General features: G+C 34.7%; 1 protein-coding gene across 1 annotated transcript in view; it reads right to left on the reverse strand.

The window, feature by feature from the left end:
• The window catches only part of LOC149801207 (complement C3-like), a 333137-nt gene that overhangs the window by 12307 nt on the left and 304629 nt on the right, over window positions 1-16201 (reverse strand). The window contains exons 33-36 of the mRNA XM_089955246.1: window positions 14419-14496; window positions 11877-11988; window positions 5441-5533; window positions 1540-1650 (exon numbers count right to left, since the gene is read on the reverse strand). Coding sequence (XP_089811372.1) covers window positions 1540-1650; window positions 5441-5533; window positions 11877-11988; window positions 14419-14496 — 394 coding nt within the window. The remainder of the gene's footprint in view (window positions 1-1539; window positions 1651-5440; window positions 5534-11876; window positions 11989-14418; window positions 14497-16201) is intronic.

Below are 16201 nucleotides of genomic sequence, written 5' to 3' on the forward strand. Positions count from 1 at the left end.
ATATCCATATTAATTGCTGACTAATTACAATATATCCATATTAATTGCTGACTAATTACAATATATTCATATTAATTGCCAACTAATTACAATATATCCATATTAATTGCTGACTAATTACAACATATCCATATTAATTGCTGACTAATAGGGTAAAAGACAAATTTGGTGTGGCTAACGTGGGTACGTGAGAAAGCCTGCCAGTAGCTTCTCGAGGGTCAGTGGTTCTTTCCGGGGTTTTCCAGGGTTCTTCCTCCACCAATTATACTGGCCGCCATGTATAGCCTATCTTGTGCTGAAAAATGGCGTTAAACCCTACAACAACCAACAACAACAACAAATTTGGTGATCAATACTTAGATGGAAGAAATGTCAATAAAAACAAGCTATTATTGCATGCCAAATTTTTTTATGGCTACAACTCTAATAATGACACTCTGTCTTTATAATTCATATTACTTTTTGTTAATATTTTTGTGACCATTATATTTATTTTAATGCATTTTAATAAAGGAAAAATACCAAAGGTTTAGCAGAAATATTATTTCCAGATTTTGTCTGCCATGCTTCTTTTCCAGGTCAAAGTTTCAAAGTCTGTTGTTGAACAATTAATAAAAATTTCATCATTTACCTCCTCTGCAATCTTTCTCCTACAATAAATGGCTGTAACTTTAACAACAACTTTTCTGCATTCTAATGGATACACTGTCCCATACAAACTTGTTTCATAACTTGGTAATACACTGTTTTGAAGTTGAAGCAGATGGGAAATAGCCTTTAAAAAGAGAGAAGATTATAGTAGCAGTGGTGGACAATAAGTACCCTCCCTAATCATTTCATCAATAATGCAATTTGAGAAATTGTTTCACAGAAATGCCTGAACTGTCCATGGGTTTGGAAGTCCAAAAGTATACTTTCTGTGTGACATGCCATATGGTGGAAGATGTGAGAGAGGCATATATTTTTACACACTTGGGTCTGATCCAGGCAACATTTACAGGTACTTAGTGTGATCATCTATTTGAACACAACTGGATCTAATGTTGGCAACATTTACAGGTACTTACTGTGATCATCTATTTGAACACAACTGGATCTAATGTTGGCAACATTTACAGGTACTTACTGTAATCATCTATTTGAATACAATTCGATCTAATGTTGGCAACCTTTACAGGTACTTACTGTAATCATCTATTTGAATACAACTGGATCTGATGTTGGCAACATTTACAGGTACTTACTGTAATCATCTATTTGAACACAATTCGATCTAATGTTGGCAACATTTACAGGTACTTACTGTAATCATCTATTTGAATACAATTGGATCTGATGTTGGCAACATTTACAGGCACTTACTGTAATCATCTATTTGAACACAATTCGATCTAATGTTGGCAACATTTACAGGTACTTACTGTAATCATCTATTTGAATACAATTGGATCTGATGTTGGCAACATTTACAGGTACTTACTGTAATCATCTATTTGAATACAATTGGTTCTAATGTTGGCAACATTTACAGGTACTTACTGTAATCAGCTTGGGATTGATCACATGCCTTGTCCATCAGATAACCGAAAGGTGCTTTGTCAATCCCTTTAATTGATCCTTTTTCCTCTTCGTAACACTTGGGACATGTCCCTGAATATGAAAGAGAATTATACAGATAGCAGATACACTAAATGTAAGCCAGTGATGTGTAATCAAATCTTTAAAATGACACAAAAAGTAACATTACAGCCTTGTTATGTTAAATCCTTTAAAAATGTACATTCAATATTACTAACCTACAACTATTAACAAACAAACCTGAAAATGTAAGTTCAGGTTTGAGTTTCTGGATTTCTGACAGTGTTGCTCTTCAAACTTACCACTTGCTTATTGTGACTCTTTTATATCAGCATATTTATAAAAGAGGGTAAAATGTCTTGAATGTTGTTTAGGAAACAGTACAATAATGATATAAACTTAACCGCATGCCACATTTTTATAGAGTAGGCAAAAGATATATCTAATCAGAAGTGATCATTTTGTCTCCCTCTATATCAAGAACACATACCAATAAAGGACAATGTTTGTGGTCCCTTTTTCTAATTTTATTATATCATATTTGCCTCTTTACAAAAAATTGTCACTAATAGGCACTGTCCACTGGCTGGTGTATTGGGAACTGGGTATATTCAATCAAATGCATTAACAGTAAAACATGAACCAAGTTTTGTTGTTGAAATCAATATCATCTGAGATCCTGCTAATTTGAAGCTTCTAGCTAATATAATTAAAAGGAAAAAATGTGAACACTTGTTTTCACAAGACATTAAGTTATTATAAGTCTACCCTGGGCCAGAACTTTGAAAAAACATGTTCAAAACCTGCAGATCATCAAAATGTGTTTACACTTTGTGCAGACAAAACTTTCCTGAAAATCTGACTGAAATTAACAAAACAATGTAAATGCTCAAGTATTCAAAAAACAGATATGATGCATGGCTATTCTAAGTCAGTCAAGAGATAACTCTAAAATCTACTGACAAGATCTGGCCATCACTGTGCTCATCTGAGACCTTGTTGAGAAGAGCATCATTTGCAAATGTGTTTGAATTCCAACAATAAATGTGACTACCATGGTATTCACATGCCACAGGGATGTCTATTCCAAAATGTAAGAGTCATAGCTCTGTAAAATAGTAAAAATCTTATTATCATCAGTCATATTAGAATTTGTTAAGCTGAAACTTACACAGTACATTTGGTTCATATGAAAGAAAAATGGAGAATTCAAAGTTTTCACATTCAAGTGAGATTTCTGTTCTAAGTTGTTTAAAAGCCAAAACACCGTAAAATACAGTCAAAACCCGACACATATCAGAGTCATCTGAACTTGACAAAATTAAACCAGACAGCCAATTTGGTTTGAATCAAATATTCAAATATGTGAATCCTAGAGTGTTTACATCTCAGAAGGCTTTTCTAAGTTGTCCAAGGGCCATAACTCTGGTCATCAACAAACTCATGAGAGCTTTTCTAAAGATGAAATTTCACAGTGAATTAGATTGAAACCAAACAGAAAGTGTAAATTCTATAGCTTTCACAAGCCAGTAAGATGAATATTTTAAGTCAAACTTGGGCAATAGCTCATAGAAATACAAGCTAAATCAGCTCATCATCCGAATCATCTTAACATCTGTTGAGACAAAGTCTTCTGGTGAAAATCCATGCCAATATTACCATTCATTTAGGAGGAGAAGCCATAACAAAATTTTCAAGAAGGCCATTGTGGTGAATAGAATGAACATCAGATCAGCACCGTTTACAGCTTAGGACCAATTAGATATCATAAGAAGTCTTTTGATGAAAACCTCATGCCAATATGACCTTCCATTCAGATGGAGTAATATTAACAATATTTTTAGGTGGTGAATGAATCAGCAATCACTTTCATTTTGGACTGACTAGATACCATATGTAGTCTTCTGGTTGAAAACCTTGTGTCAATGAGTTTTCTTTAGAAACAGAGATAATAACATTTTCAAGATGGCTGCCATGGTGGCCATAAGCGTTGGCAGGTTGGCACCATTTTCATTTTGGACCAACTGGACACCACAAGAAATCTTTTGGTGAAAACTCTTTCTCCAAAAGGCCATCCATCAAGGAGGAATTGTGATCATAAATTTTCAACATAGTTGTTATGGTGGTCATAATGATGGTCAGATTGGCAACAATTTAGAGGGGCCCCGAGTGGCTGAGTGGTCTAAGGCACTCACTGTTATGAATCACTGCCATCTCACCTCTGTCTGCGTGAGTTTGAGTCTCAGCCTCGGCTAACGTTGGTACATGAGATAGCCTGCCAGTAGCTTCTTGTGCTTCGGTGGTTCTTCCCGGGATTTTCCAGGGTTCTACCTCCACCAATTATATTGGCAGCCATGTATAGCCTATCTTGTGCTAAAAAATGGCATTAAACCCTACAACAACAACAACAATTTAGGACCAAATACACATCACAAGGGATCTTTTAGTGAATATCCCATGCTGATGTGACCATCTGTTTAGGAGGAGAAGCAGTAACAAGATCTTCAAGATGGCTGCTGTAATAGCAATATTGGCTATATGAGCTGTACCATTTGCATTTAGGACCAACTAGTCGTTGGGATGAATGTGTATCAAGTTTCAAGGTAATCTAAATAGTGTAGGAAGAGTAACAAACATGTTAATGAATTGATGCATGACCAACAACAGGCCATAACAAATGTTATGACCATCATATAACCAAAAATTAAATGCTGGTGCCAGCAACCCTGACCTTTCACTGCTTGACCTTCAGTAGGAAGCTGCCCCTGTAAAAGTATAGTTGACTTACTTGACGAAAATTTTCTGAGGACACAGGACATTTGATGTGGACAGGAGAATCACACTTTGACTACAGTGATCTTATGCCTAGATCTACAGTGCCCAAAAATAATACAACTCTGCCTCTACCTACAGGTGATTTCCCATAAAAAATGGGATATGATCACTGTAATAATAATGATAATAATAATAATAACAATAAAGACCTTATTTAGAGAAGGTAACTCATATTAGTTACAGAACTAATCTACATTGAGGCCTTCTATTTGTTATGTACAATATATACAGTATATACAACATGATGTGTAGAATCTGACCTGACACTACATAATTAAGTGATTTTAAAAATAAAATTATCAAGCCTGGAACACATGCACAGGCATCTGTGAAAACATAAACATATATAAAATATAAAATATCATCCTACATTGAAAACTTCAACTGTGAAAATGAAGCAAAGTTACAGAAAAGCAGGCAGTATTTATTGTACTAGAACTGTTCAATTGTTTAAAGATTTCATCCATTTGAGACAATGATTAAGAAAAGAAGAAATACTAGGAGCCGCCTTATATCAGTGGGAATGTTGTTCCATACCAGAGGACCAGTATATTGACAACTTTTTTTAAACAATTCCTTCTTTGTCCTTGGTGTTATGTAATTGTTTACTTCTTATGGACCTAAAAATTTGGAGTACCATCAGCATCTCATTGGTGAAAGATATTGCTTAGATAGACAGGAATGGCTTTTCTGGATACTTTATACATCAATTTGGACTTTCTAAGAAATATTCTTTCATGTATTATTAAAATCTTTATATTATTCACTGCATCCTGGAATTATATGGGAGAGTTACCTGCCATATGACATCTCTGGAGGGAAGCAAAGATGGCAACTGTTTGTCAATGTCTTTATCATACATGAAGTGCAATCCAGAATAGGAAAACATAAATAATGTGTAGATTATCTTAAATGTCAAGTTTCAGAGGTTTCAACATTAAAGCAGAGTAATTTATTTGAAGTGATCAATTACAGTGCTGACTTATTGCCTGAAATAAACGTTTAAGTTCACATGTGCTGTGCTAACCTTCAAGGCATTCACAAATTCTTCCTTCACATGATCTGCGAATTTCTCCACTGGACCTACTCAAGAGATTGTAAAACTCTGTGCATCTTTTATCTGGAAAACAAATTCTAATGTTGAAATAAGTAATAAGAAAACAAACTAAATTTCCTATTTTTTTGCATACCTTGATAAAAAGAAATGGGATGTCTAAAAGTACTCTCATTAATAAAAAGAAATCGGACTTCAAAAAGTACTCTCATTAATAAAAAGAAATGGGACTTCTAGATGTATTCTCTTTAAAACCTGGCCCAGATATCATAAAACTAAGCATGAGTCTGAGATTGATTTTTCACTCTCAATCAAATTCACAGGCTCAAACTTGGTTTCAGAAGTTTTATGATTTCAAGGCCTGAATAATTTTGTTTTGACTACAACTGCGTTCATCAAAAAATCCAATGGTGACTTCTAAAATTTGTTAAGTTTTGCAGTAAGGTCTTCCATTTGTGCAACCTCAAATGAAAATGAAATCATCACATCTGAGTACAAGTTATAAGCTTAGACCTCCATGACCTTTAGGTCAAGTAGCATGTAGCCTTGACTTTGTGAAGGAGGTTCCTAGTTAAATTTCTGAATGGCAGATATGCACTCTCAATTCTTGTTAAATTCATCACAAAGTTTCCTGTCTTTGAAGCTGTGACCAACTCTTTATTTATTGATGCTGCTAGCTATGTGTAAGTAATGCTAAACGGAAAAGGACCAGACTGAAGAAAATATAAAGGTAGACATCTAAGTCCAGGGAGTGGAGCTGTAAGTAATGCTTCATGGGAAAGGACTATACTGTGGAAAATATAAGGGTGGATCTCTAACTACAGGGAAAGGAATGTAATTATTAATAATTCGAGGGAAAGGACTAGACAGTGGAAATATAAGGTAGATCTCTAAGCACAGCAAGTGAAGCTGTAATTAATACTTCAAGAGAAAAAGGATTAGACTGTGGAAAATAATAAGGGTAGATCTCTAAATACAGGGAGTGGAGATGTAATTGATTCTTAATGGGAAAGGACTAGACTGTGGAAAATATAAATGTGGATCTCTAAGTACAAGGAGTGGTGCTGTAATTAATGTGTCAAGTGAAAGGTCTAGACAGAAAATATAATGGTGTACAGGGAGTGGAACTGTATGTAATGCTTCAAGGGAATGGACTATACTGTGGAAAATATGAGAGTGGATCTCTAACTACTGGGAATGGAACTGTAATTATTAATGATTCGAGGGAAAGGACTAGACAGTGGAAATATAAGGGTGGATCTCTAAGTACAGCGAGTGAAGCTGTAATTAATACTTCCAGAGAAAAAGGATTAGATCTCTAAATACAGGGAGTGGAGATGTAATTGATTCTTAATGGGAAAGGACTAGACTGTGGAAAATATAAATGTGGATCTCTAAATACAGGGAGTGGAGCTGTAATTGATTCTTAATGGGAAAGGACTAGACTGTGGAAAATATAAATGTGGATCTCTAAGTACAAGGAGTGGAGCTGTAATTAATGTGTCAAGGGAAAGGACTAGACGGAAAATATAATGGTGTACAGGGAGTGGAACTGTATGTAATGCTTCAAGGGAATGGACCAGACTGTGGAAAATATAATTGTGGATCTCTAAGTACAGGGAGTGGAGTGGAGCTAAAACAAATAACCAAACATTTTAATCAGGATGCTTTCTTTTGAATATTCTTAGTAAATATTTGATTCTTTACACTGCACATGTGAAAGCATTTTACAAACAAAACAAACAAGGCAAAATGAAAAGTATGTAAGGCTGAATTATTTTACAAGGTAATAACTTCACACATGCTAAGCCACCTGAAATTCAAACTACCACTCAAAGGGTAAATCCTGTCCAAATTCTAAACAGTCACATTGTTCACAGCATTGCTCTGTCTGTTTACTGTCACTCAGGTGCTCTTGATAAAATAACATGCAATATGGCAATTTGAAAAGAAAATGTTATAGAATAGGGTTCAAATCAGTGTCAACATTGTATAAAATAGATGGTCAATCAATGTCAACATGGTATAGAATAGGGGTCATATCAATGACAACATGTATAGAATAGGGTTCAAATCAATGTCAACATAGTATAAAATAGATGGTTAATCAATGTCAACATAGTATAGAATAGGGGTCATATCAATATCAACATGATATAGAATAGGGGTCATATCAATGTCAATATGGTATAGAATAGGAGTCATATCAATATCAACATGGTATAGAATAGGGGTCATATCAATGTCAATATGGTATAGAATACGGGTTTAAATCAATGTCAACATGGTATAGAATAGAGGTCATATTAATGTCAACATGGTACAGAATGGGGTCATATCAATATCAACATGGTATAGAATAGGGGTCATATCAATGTCAACATGGTATAGAATAGAGATCAAATCAAACTCAACATAGTATAAAATAGATGGTCAATCAATGTCAACATGGCATGGAATAGGGGTCATATCAATATCAACATGGTATAGAATAGGGGTCATATCAATGTCAACATGGTATAGAATAGGGGTCATATCAATGTCAACATGGTGTAGATTATAGGTCATATCAATGTCAACATGGTATAGAACAGGGGTCATATCAATGTCAACATGGTACAGAATGGGGTCATATCAATATCAACATGGTACAGAACGGTGTCATATCAATATCAACATGGTACAGAATAGGCGTAAAATCAATGTCAACATGGTACAGAATACAGGTCATATCAATGACAACATGTATAGAATAGAGGTCAAATCAATATCAACATGGTATAGAATAGAGGTCAAATCAATGTCAACATGGTACAGAACAGGTGTCATATTAATATGGCATAGAATACATGTCATATCAATGTCAACATAGTACAGAACAGGTCATATCAATGACAACATGTATAGAATAGGGGTCATATCAATGTCAACATGGTATTGAATTTGTTTCATTATCAGTGTCAACATGGTACAGAATATGTGTCATATCAATGTCAACAAGTCCTTTATCTACCATATTAACAAGAGTTTCTGACCTTCTTCACCTTCTGTCCAAAGGGAGCCATAGTTGTTTCATTGTTAGAATGTCTTGCTCATGATCCAAAGGTAGCGGGTTTTATACCTGCCCTGGCCAACCTGGGTTGGCTGCTTTGGAATGTCCTTGGGAAAAACACTTAGGCTCCCATTTCTGCAGCTTGATATAGCCAATAATGTGTTAAAAATGTCACAAAAATCAGAAAAAAACACTAAATAACTATTGTCCATCTTCAGGGCTAAAGGAATGTTTTATGTCATACCAAGTTTCAAGATAACTATAAAAACAACAACTGCATTCATTCAAAGTTTGGTCTGAATCCAACAAACATTAAACCAACACATCTAAAATGTCATTTAACTAGAATTAGGTCACAGAGTTCCAGGTTTTCAATGTGGATTGGCAGTTGTGTGTGTATGTGTGTGTGCATGTGTGTGTGTGCATGTGCGTGTGTGTTCGTAAATACCAAAGTAGACAAGAAAGAATAGATGAATTTGGCAGCCTTATTTAACACTGATAAATAAATGAACGCTATCCAAATGCATTAAATGAATATTCAAATAGGAAAACTTTGTAATCATTTTAGCTGTAACATGGAGAAGTGAATAAAGTGTGCAAAGGTGTGTTTTACTGGTTTCTGAGAAAAGAACTGCACTGGTTTCTTAAGGGAGAAGATTACTAGTTTTTGAGGGAAGAATTATACTGGTGTCTGAGGGGAGCAGCGTACTAAAATATGAGGGAAGTAGAGTAATGGTTTCTGAGGGGAAGAGTGAGGTATATTTGTGTCATACAAGTGGAGTGTACTATTGTCTGAGAGAAGGAGTGTACTAGTGTGTAAGGGGAGGGTGAATTTGTATCTGATTGGAGTGTACTGGTGTTTGAGGATGTAGTGTAATAGAGTCAGTGGAGAGGGGAGTAATGGTGTATGTGGGAAGGTCAGTACTAGTGTCTGAGGGGTTGAGTGTACTAGTGTATAATCATAATGTAAGGAGTGTGCTTTAGTCTGAGAGTGGGACTGTGCTCTTGTGTGAGGGGAGTAAATATAAGTGTCAGAAAGGAGTGTACATGTGTGTAAGGGGAGGGGTTGTTCTACATGAGGGATGCTAATCTCCATTGATGGGTTTCATGTTCTGAAGTTTGTGAAAGTTTCATTCCACATATTTTTCCAAGTAAGAAGAACCTGCTGATTTGAAATTGGTAACTGCTGGGAAGTTCTGGCTGGTTTATTTGTCCTTTCTTTACCTGTAATACCATTGTGACTTAGTCACATTAAGGCAGCCAACAGGATTTATCCAGAAACTGGCTTGTGATGGTGCCATGGACTCTTGCAACAACAGCTCGAACCTTGTCTCCATCTTTTGAACCATAATATATGGGGACATAAAACCATAATATGTGTCTCTGATTTCATGACTTTACTCTTGAAATTGAGATAATTTGTAGAGGTCTTCTGGAATCTCAAAGATCAAATATTACTTTGAGAGATTTTAATAACCATGGTGGTAATTTGGGAATACAGAATTTTACAATATTTGCAAGATTGAATTTTGCAGCTGATAGGTCAGGAAATATTTGTATGACAAAAAGTGGAATGAAATTTGGTTTCTGGGCCACTAAGATTTATTATTTGGGCCTAAAAACACCACATCATAAGCAAAATTTGACCAATCAGGAGAGAGTTTGTAGTACATTGAAAGGCAATTTCATTTGTCTGTGATAAAGTATAATCTGCTCCCCAATCTGTTCTAGTGTCAGAAAAGAGGAGTGTAAAAAGATCTGAAGATGATTGGTTACTTAATGACCAGCTTTGATGCTTTCATGTCACATAATAAGTGGCATAGCTGCCCTCTATGTCACTTAATGAATGGCCTACCTGCCCTCCCTGCTATTTAATGACTGGCCTAGCTTCCCTCAATGTCATTAAATGATTGACCTTGCTGCCCTCAGTGTCACTTAATGATTGGCCATGCTGCCCTTCATGTTACTTGATGACTGACCTTGCTGCCCTCAATGTTACTTAATAACTGGCCTGGCTGCTCTACATGTTTTAATCTAGTGAAACATACACGACATCATACATGGGGCCCTGGCATTTTTCACCACTGAAGTTATCGTAACATTTGGGGCTAGATTTGTCACATTCATGCATTATCATTCAGTATCAACTCAATCTCATGATGAAAGCATAAAAGAACTGAACTACTGTCATAACTTACCATGGCAAATCACCATATTAATTACTGTATATCCCAACTCACCCCTTCAGACTGTCACTCCAGGGTCATAACCTAAAATCTGTTAAATGTATCATATCCTCCTGCTATAACTTCATGTATGAAGTTTGGCTCAAACCAGAAATGTGCCCATATACCACGGATGTTCCCACCATTATCATCCAATTATATGGTAAGGTTCTAAGAAAAACATGGACTATAACTCAATATAATTTTGCTGGAAAACAGTTAAAACTGATTTATATCTAGGTCAACCTAATGAAAAGCCCCATACCAAATTTGGATTTAAATTCAGTAAGTCCTTAAAAAGTTACTGTGCTCAACAAAATGTGACAGGGCATGGTGGAATGCGACAGGATGGACAGACAGTGGTAACACTATATACCCTCTCAACAGATTTGGTAGGGGCAAAACATTTTAAAATGTTACTTTAATTTGTGTGTATGTATTTGACCTTTGATTCCATTATACTACTATTGTTGATGGTTATTCTATAAGAATTGGTACATTTCCTTGCCGCTGTTTAGAAAGGTGTAGAATGGATAGACAAACAGGTGTACAAAAAGATGGCATTATTATATTTAAAATGCCTAAGTCTGGAATCAAAATTCATGACCCCAATCCCAACTGCCTCCCTACCCATTAAAGGAAGGATAGAGAAATAAAGCTGTCATCTTAAACTGAGATACAAAATTCTTACACTCTCCTTGGTAAGTTAAGCAAACAATATATAGGCTAATATATTAGCTGCATTAGGCAAATACATTAACCTTGATGAGGCAAATACACTAGCTCAATTAGGCAAATACATTAGCCTCAACGAGGTAAATATATTAGCCTGATGCAGGCAAGTACTTTAGCCTCATCCAGGTAAATATATTAGCCTGATTAGGTACGTACAATAAATACAATAGCTTGATAAGGCAAATATATTAGCCTCATATAGGCAAATACATTAGCCGCATCCAGGTAAATATATTCACCTGATCCAGGCAAGTATATTAGCCTGGTCCAGGTAAATACATCAGTCTGATCCAGGAGAATACTGCATGCAAATTAATCATAGTAGTCAATACCCTTGGTTATAAATAGAGTCCCATAAATTATGTGTTTGTGCACATGATACAGTCAAGGTATTTACCTGGGTCATCATATTGGTAGACAGTGACAGCTGCAGGTTGGATCTCATTAACCACCTCTATCACTTTTGTTAGAGTAAACTTGAAGGTGAGAACAGCTGGATACCTTGGAATCTATCAAAGTTAAAACATCTGTAAGTCAACTCTATTAAGGTTAACTTCCGTATAGCAGCCATCTGTTCACAACATTCATATTCACTCAGTCACATTATATTTTGCTACATCTGATGACATGTATACAGTCACCTGCTTAATACTGTCAAAATAAATGCATTCCTGATTTTCCAGGATAATCCTGTTTTTGTAATCATGATTCCTGGCATGAAATATGCATTTTCATAATAAAACACACACTCTGTTACTTTTTTATGATACTGGCTGTTTTTCTCCTTTTGCAACACAGCAATATCACTATCCAGAAATATTTCCTAACACAGGTCTGAAAAATGATCTGCAACTGAAAACAGCAAATTGTTCTCTGCAACAAAATTGCAGAAAAGTACTTCAGTGCTAGTGACAGGGTTTGTTGATTGTTGAAACATGTTATTACTTTTGGGATTGATCTCTACATTCATGTATTGCTTTGTTTTGTATTTTATATAAAGAGTAAATTCCAAAAGAAATGTTGCTGCTGATCAGGAACGTGCCAATAATCTTTAATAAAAGTGGTTTAAACATTCACAACAATGATATAAAATAACTTTTCTTCTTCAACACTGCTTTTCAACATTCTTTAACATGCATCTCTTTGATTTACCTAACTGTGATTTCCTTTAGTGTACTTAATCAACGCAAATAAACCTAGTGGGTTCTCCTGTTGCAGTGTTCAGAAGAATTTAACATGACATCACCAATGCTATTGTTTGCCAATTATAATAAGTAGTCTGCGAAACATTGTTTGTTTATATCTGACCACCTTCCATTTTATTTGCCTGTATGACAATTAGCTTTATACATTTCCGCAGGATAGCTTCACAGAAGCTCAAAGCAGGACTGTCTACTATTTATACATATATGTTACAGGCATATATTAAGGTGGACAAGAAATCTCGGTTTACATTTTGTTTCTAAGATAACTATTTTCAAAATACAACCATGCTGTGAGGTTTAGGAGTAAATAAAATTATGTTTTTAGCATGACACATTGTGTTATGGCAACTAGGTATAAACAAGATAATCAAGTGGGTCTGAGAACTAATCATGCATACCATTCATCAGTTTTCATAACTATTGGAGTGCCCTCCGTATACTTTATATATGCCATTCATAAGTTTTCATGGCTATTGGAGTGCCCTCCGTACACTTTATATATGCCATGCATCAGTCTTTGTGACTATTGGGGCTCCATCCATATACTTTATATATACCATTCATCTGTCTTTATGGCTACTGGAGTTCCATTCCGATACTTTGTATATGCCATTCATCAGTCTTTATGGCTACTGGACTTCCATCCCTATACTTTATATATACCATTCATTAGTTTTCATAGTTACTGGAGTTCCATCCCTATACTTTAAATATACCATTCATTAGTTTTCATAGTTACTGGAATACCATCCCTATACTTTGTATATGTCATTCATCAGTTTTCATGGCTATTGGAGTTCCATCCTGATACTTTGTATATGACATTCATCAGTTTTCATTGCTATTGGGTCTTCATCCTTATACTTTTTATACCATTCATCAGTCTTTGTGACTATTGGGTCTTCATCCCTATACTTTATATATATCATTCATATAGCTATTGGGTCTACATCCCTATACTTTATATATATCATTCATCAGTCTTTGTGGCTATTGGGTCTTCATCCCTATACTTTATATATATCATTCATCAGTCTTTGTGGCTATTGGGTCTTCATCCCTATACTTTATATATATCATTCATCAGTCTTTGTGGCTATTGGGTCTACATCCTTACACTTTATATATGCCATTCATGAATCTTTATGGCTACTGGGTCTCCATCCTTATACTTTTTATACCATTCATCAGTTTTCATAGCTATTGGGTCTACATCCTTACACTTTATATATGCCATTCATGAATCTTTATGGCTATTGGGGCTCCATCCTTATACTTTTTATACCATTCATCAAACTTCATGACCATTAGAGCTCCCTCCTTATACTAGTGGCAAACACCATTATATGAATTTTCACTTGAACTGATTGGTGAATAATGTTACACAGTTACAAAACACTGCTATAATGTTCAGAAGAATTCTGATGCTTGAGAAGTTTAAGTTAATAAATTATATGCAGGAGGCTTCAGTATAAAATCTTGCTGCATTATTTTTTATATTATGCATGTAAATTAAAATCCATTATAAGTTTTTTAAAACTATTTAACATTTGTTGACAATCTTGTCAATGAACTCATAATTCAACAAAATATCTTGTAGACCATGGTGTCATGGGAATAAAATGTCAACGTCAATAAAGTACCCTACTGCCAAATGTTGGTAGCTTCCGTCTATTCACTTGGATGTCTGTCATAAATTGAAAAATAAAAACCAAGTTTGGCAGATGTACTCACCTCATCTACGTACAAGATAACTGACTCTCTTGTGTCTCCTGGCTTCTCAAAATGATTTATTTTTCCTTGTGCTAGCAACTGAAACAGACAAAAAGAATGCTATAAAAGTGACAAGGTAAACAGTTGTAAAATAATGTTCAGTCTCTTAGTCTGCAAGAGTATGAAACTAAACAAGCAGATTTGACTGATTTCATTATGTTACAGCAGATATCTTTAGAAAATACTTTTTTTTATTTCTCATAAATGCAAAGAATGCTTATCCTAGTAAATATTTGCTTATCTAAAACCTGTATTGTATTTGTCTAAAACCTGTATTGTATTTGTCTAAAACCTGTATTGCATTTGTCTAAAACCTGTATTGTATTTGTCTAAAACCTGTATTGTATTTGTCTAAAACCTGTATTGCATTTGTCTAAAACCTGTATAACATTTGTCTAAAACCTGTATTGTATTTGTCTAAAACCTGTAGTTCTGTTTTGGATATTTGCAAATGATCGAGAAATGACTCACAAATCTATTGTAAAAGTTTTAAAAAAAACAAGATGGAAAATGTAGAAGTTACCATGAGCTGAATTACTGTATGTTATACACTAAATTGTTTCTATTTGCTATACTCAGTCTGGAAAGTTCATGCACTTCCATTTGATTATGCAACAGTACACATAGCTACTGATTGATTTCATTGGTGGTTAATTGAATCTCTGTAATGAAACAAGTGATTCACAGATGCCAACCTTGGACAAAGGGTCAATTGTGTCCATCCTTGTTAACTAGGAACATTTATTTCTTCAACCTAAAGATTACCTTACCACAACATTCAAATTTTGAAGGCCCAATTTATATACAGCATGAAACATACATAAACAATGTAATTTATACACATATATTGTAAATATGTAATATGGCCAAGATAAGTCCATAAAAGACCTCCATTTTAAACTGTTCATCAACTACAAGTCTCCTTTTAACTTAGTAACTCTAAAAGCAGCCAGTTTTAAATCTACTCAAGATTCTTCAAAACTTAATAGTATGAATATTACACTGTATTCATATGCAAGACAAAAGGGCAATAACTCTCGACAAAGATTCCACAATAACACGTTTGTTCAGATGATGACCATTACAAGTACAAGGCTTTATGGCAATAAACTGAAAGCCAGGGACTAGTTGTGTTCATTTCTATCTTACACCACATTAGGCACCCATACATGACAGAACCAGGAAATAAGACTAGTTTACTTACAAATTTTGATCAAGTGATTAGCTTCTAGAATAATAGATTTTTTTTTTCAAAATAAATTGTACATGTCTTAAGGGGACTGAAAAGAAAACAACTGAATATTGTTTTACTTAATATGTATCCTCCTTCTATGATAATAAAACTAAGTTTCAAAAATGAATTGGATTGTAATGGAAAATGTTATACTTGGTATTTTGAGAAAAACTGAGAACTTAGGTACTTTATATATCAGGATATCAAATCGAAATGTCAAAATAATCATGCTCATTCTACATAGAAGATCAAACATAAGTTATCCTGTTATTGAGTTTTAAGGTCACTGGGATGTATTGTGCATTTTTTTATTATCCATGACTGAAGGTTGTGGATGGAGATTTTCATACCTGACTTTTTTCATGATTGTAAGTAGTAAATAAGATGTTTACTTCAATTTGAGTTCAAGGCCTAACCTCCAACCTCGTTTATCAGTTAGTGGAATTTTCCATGGGAATCCAGAACATTCTATTATATTGTATGTCAACGGGGGATATTTGTGTGTGTGCA

Source organism: Sinohyriopsis cumingii, chromosome 4 (assembly GCF_028554795.1).
Source record: "Sinohyriopsis cumingii isolate HCF-2022 chromosome 4, ASM2855479v2, whole genome shotgun sequence".
Lineage (NCBI taxonomy): Eukaryota > Metazoa > Mollusca > Bivalvia > Unionida > Unionidae > Sinohyriopsis > Sinohyriopsis cumingii.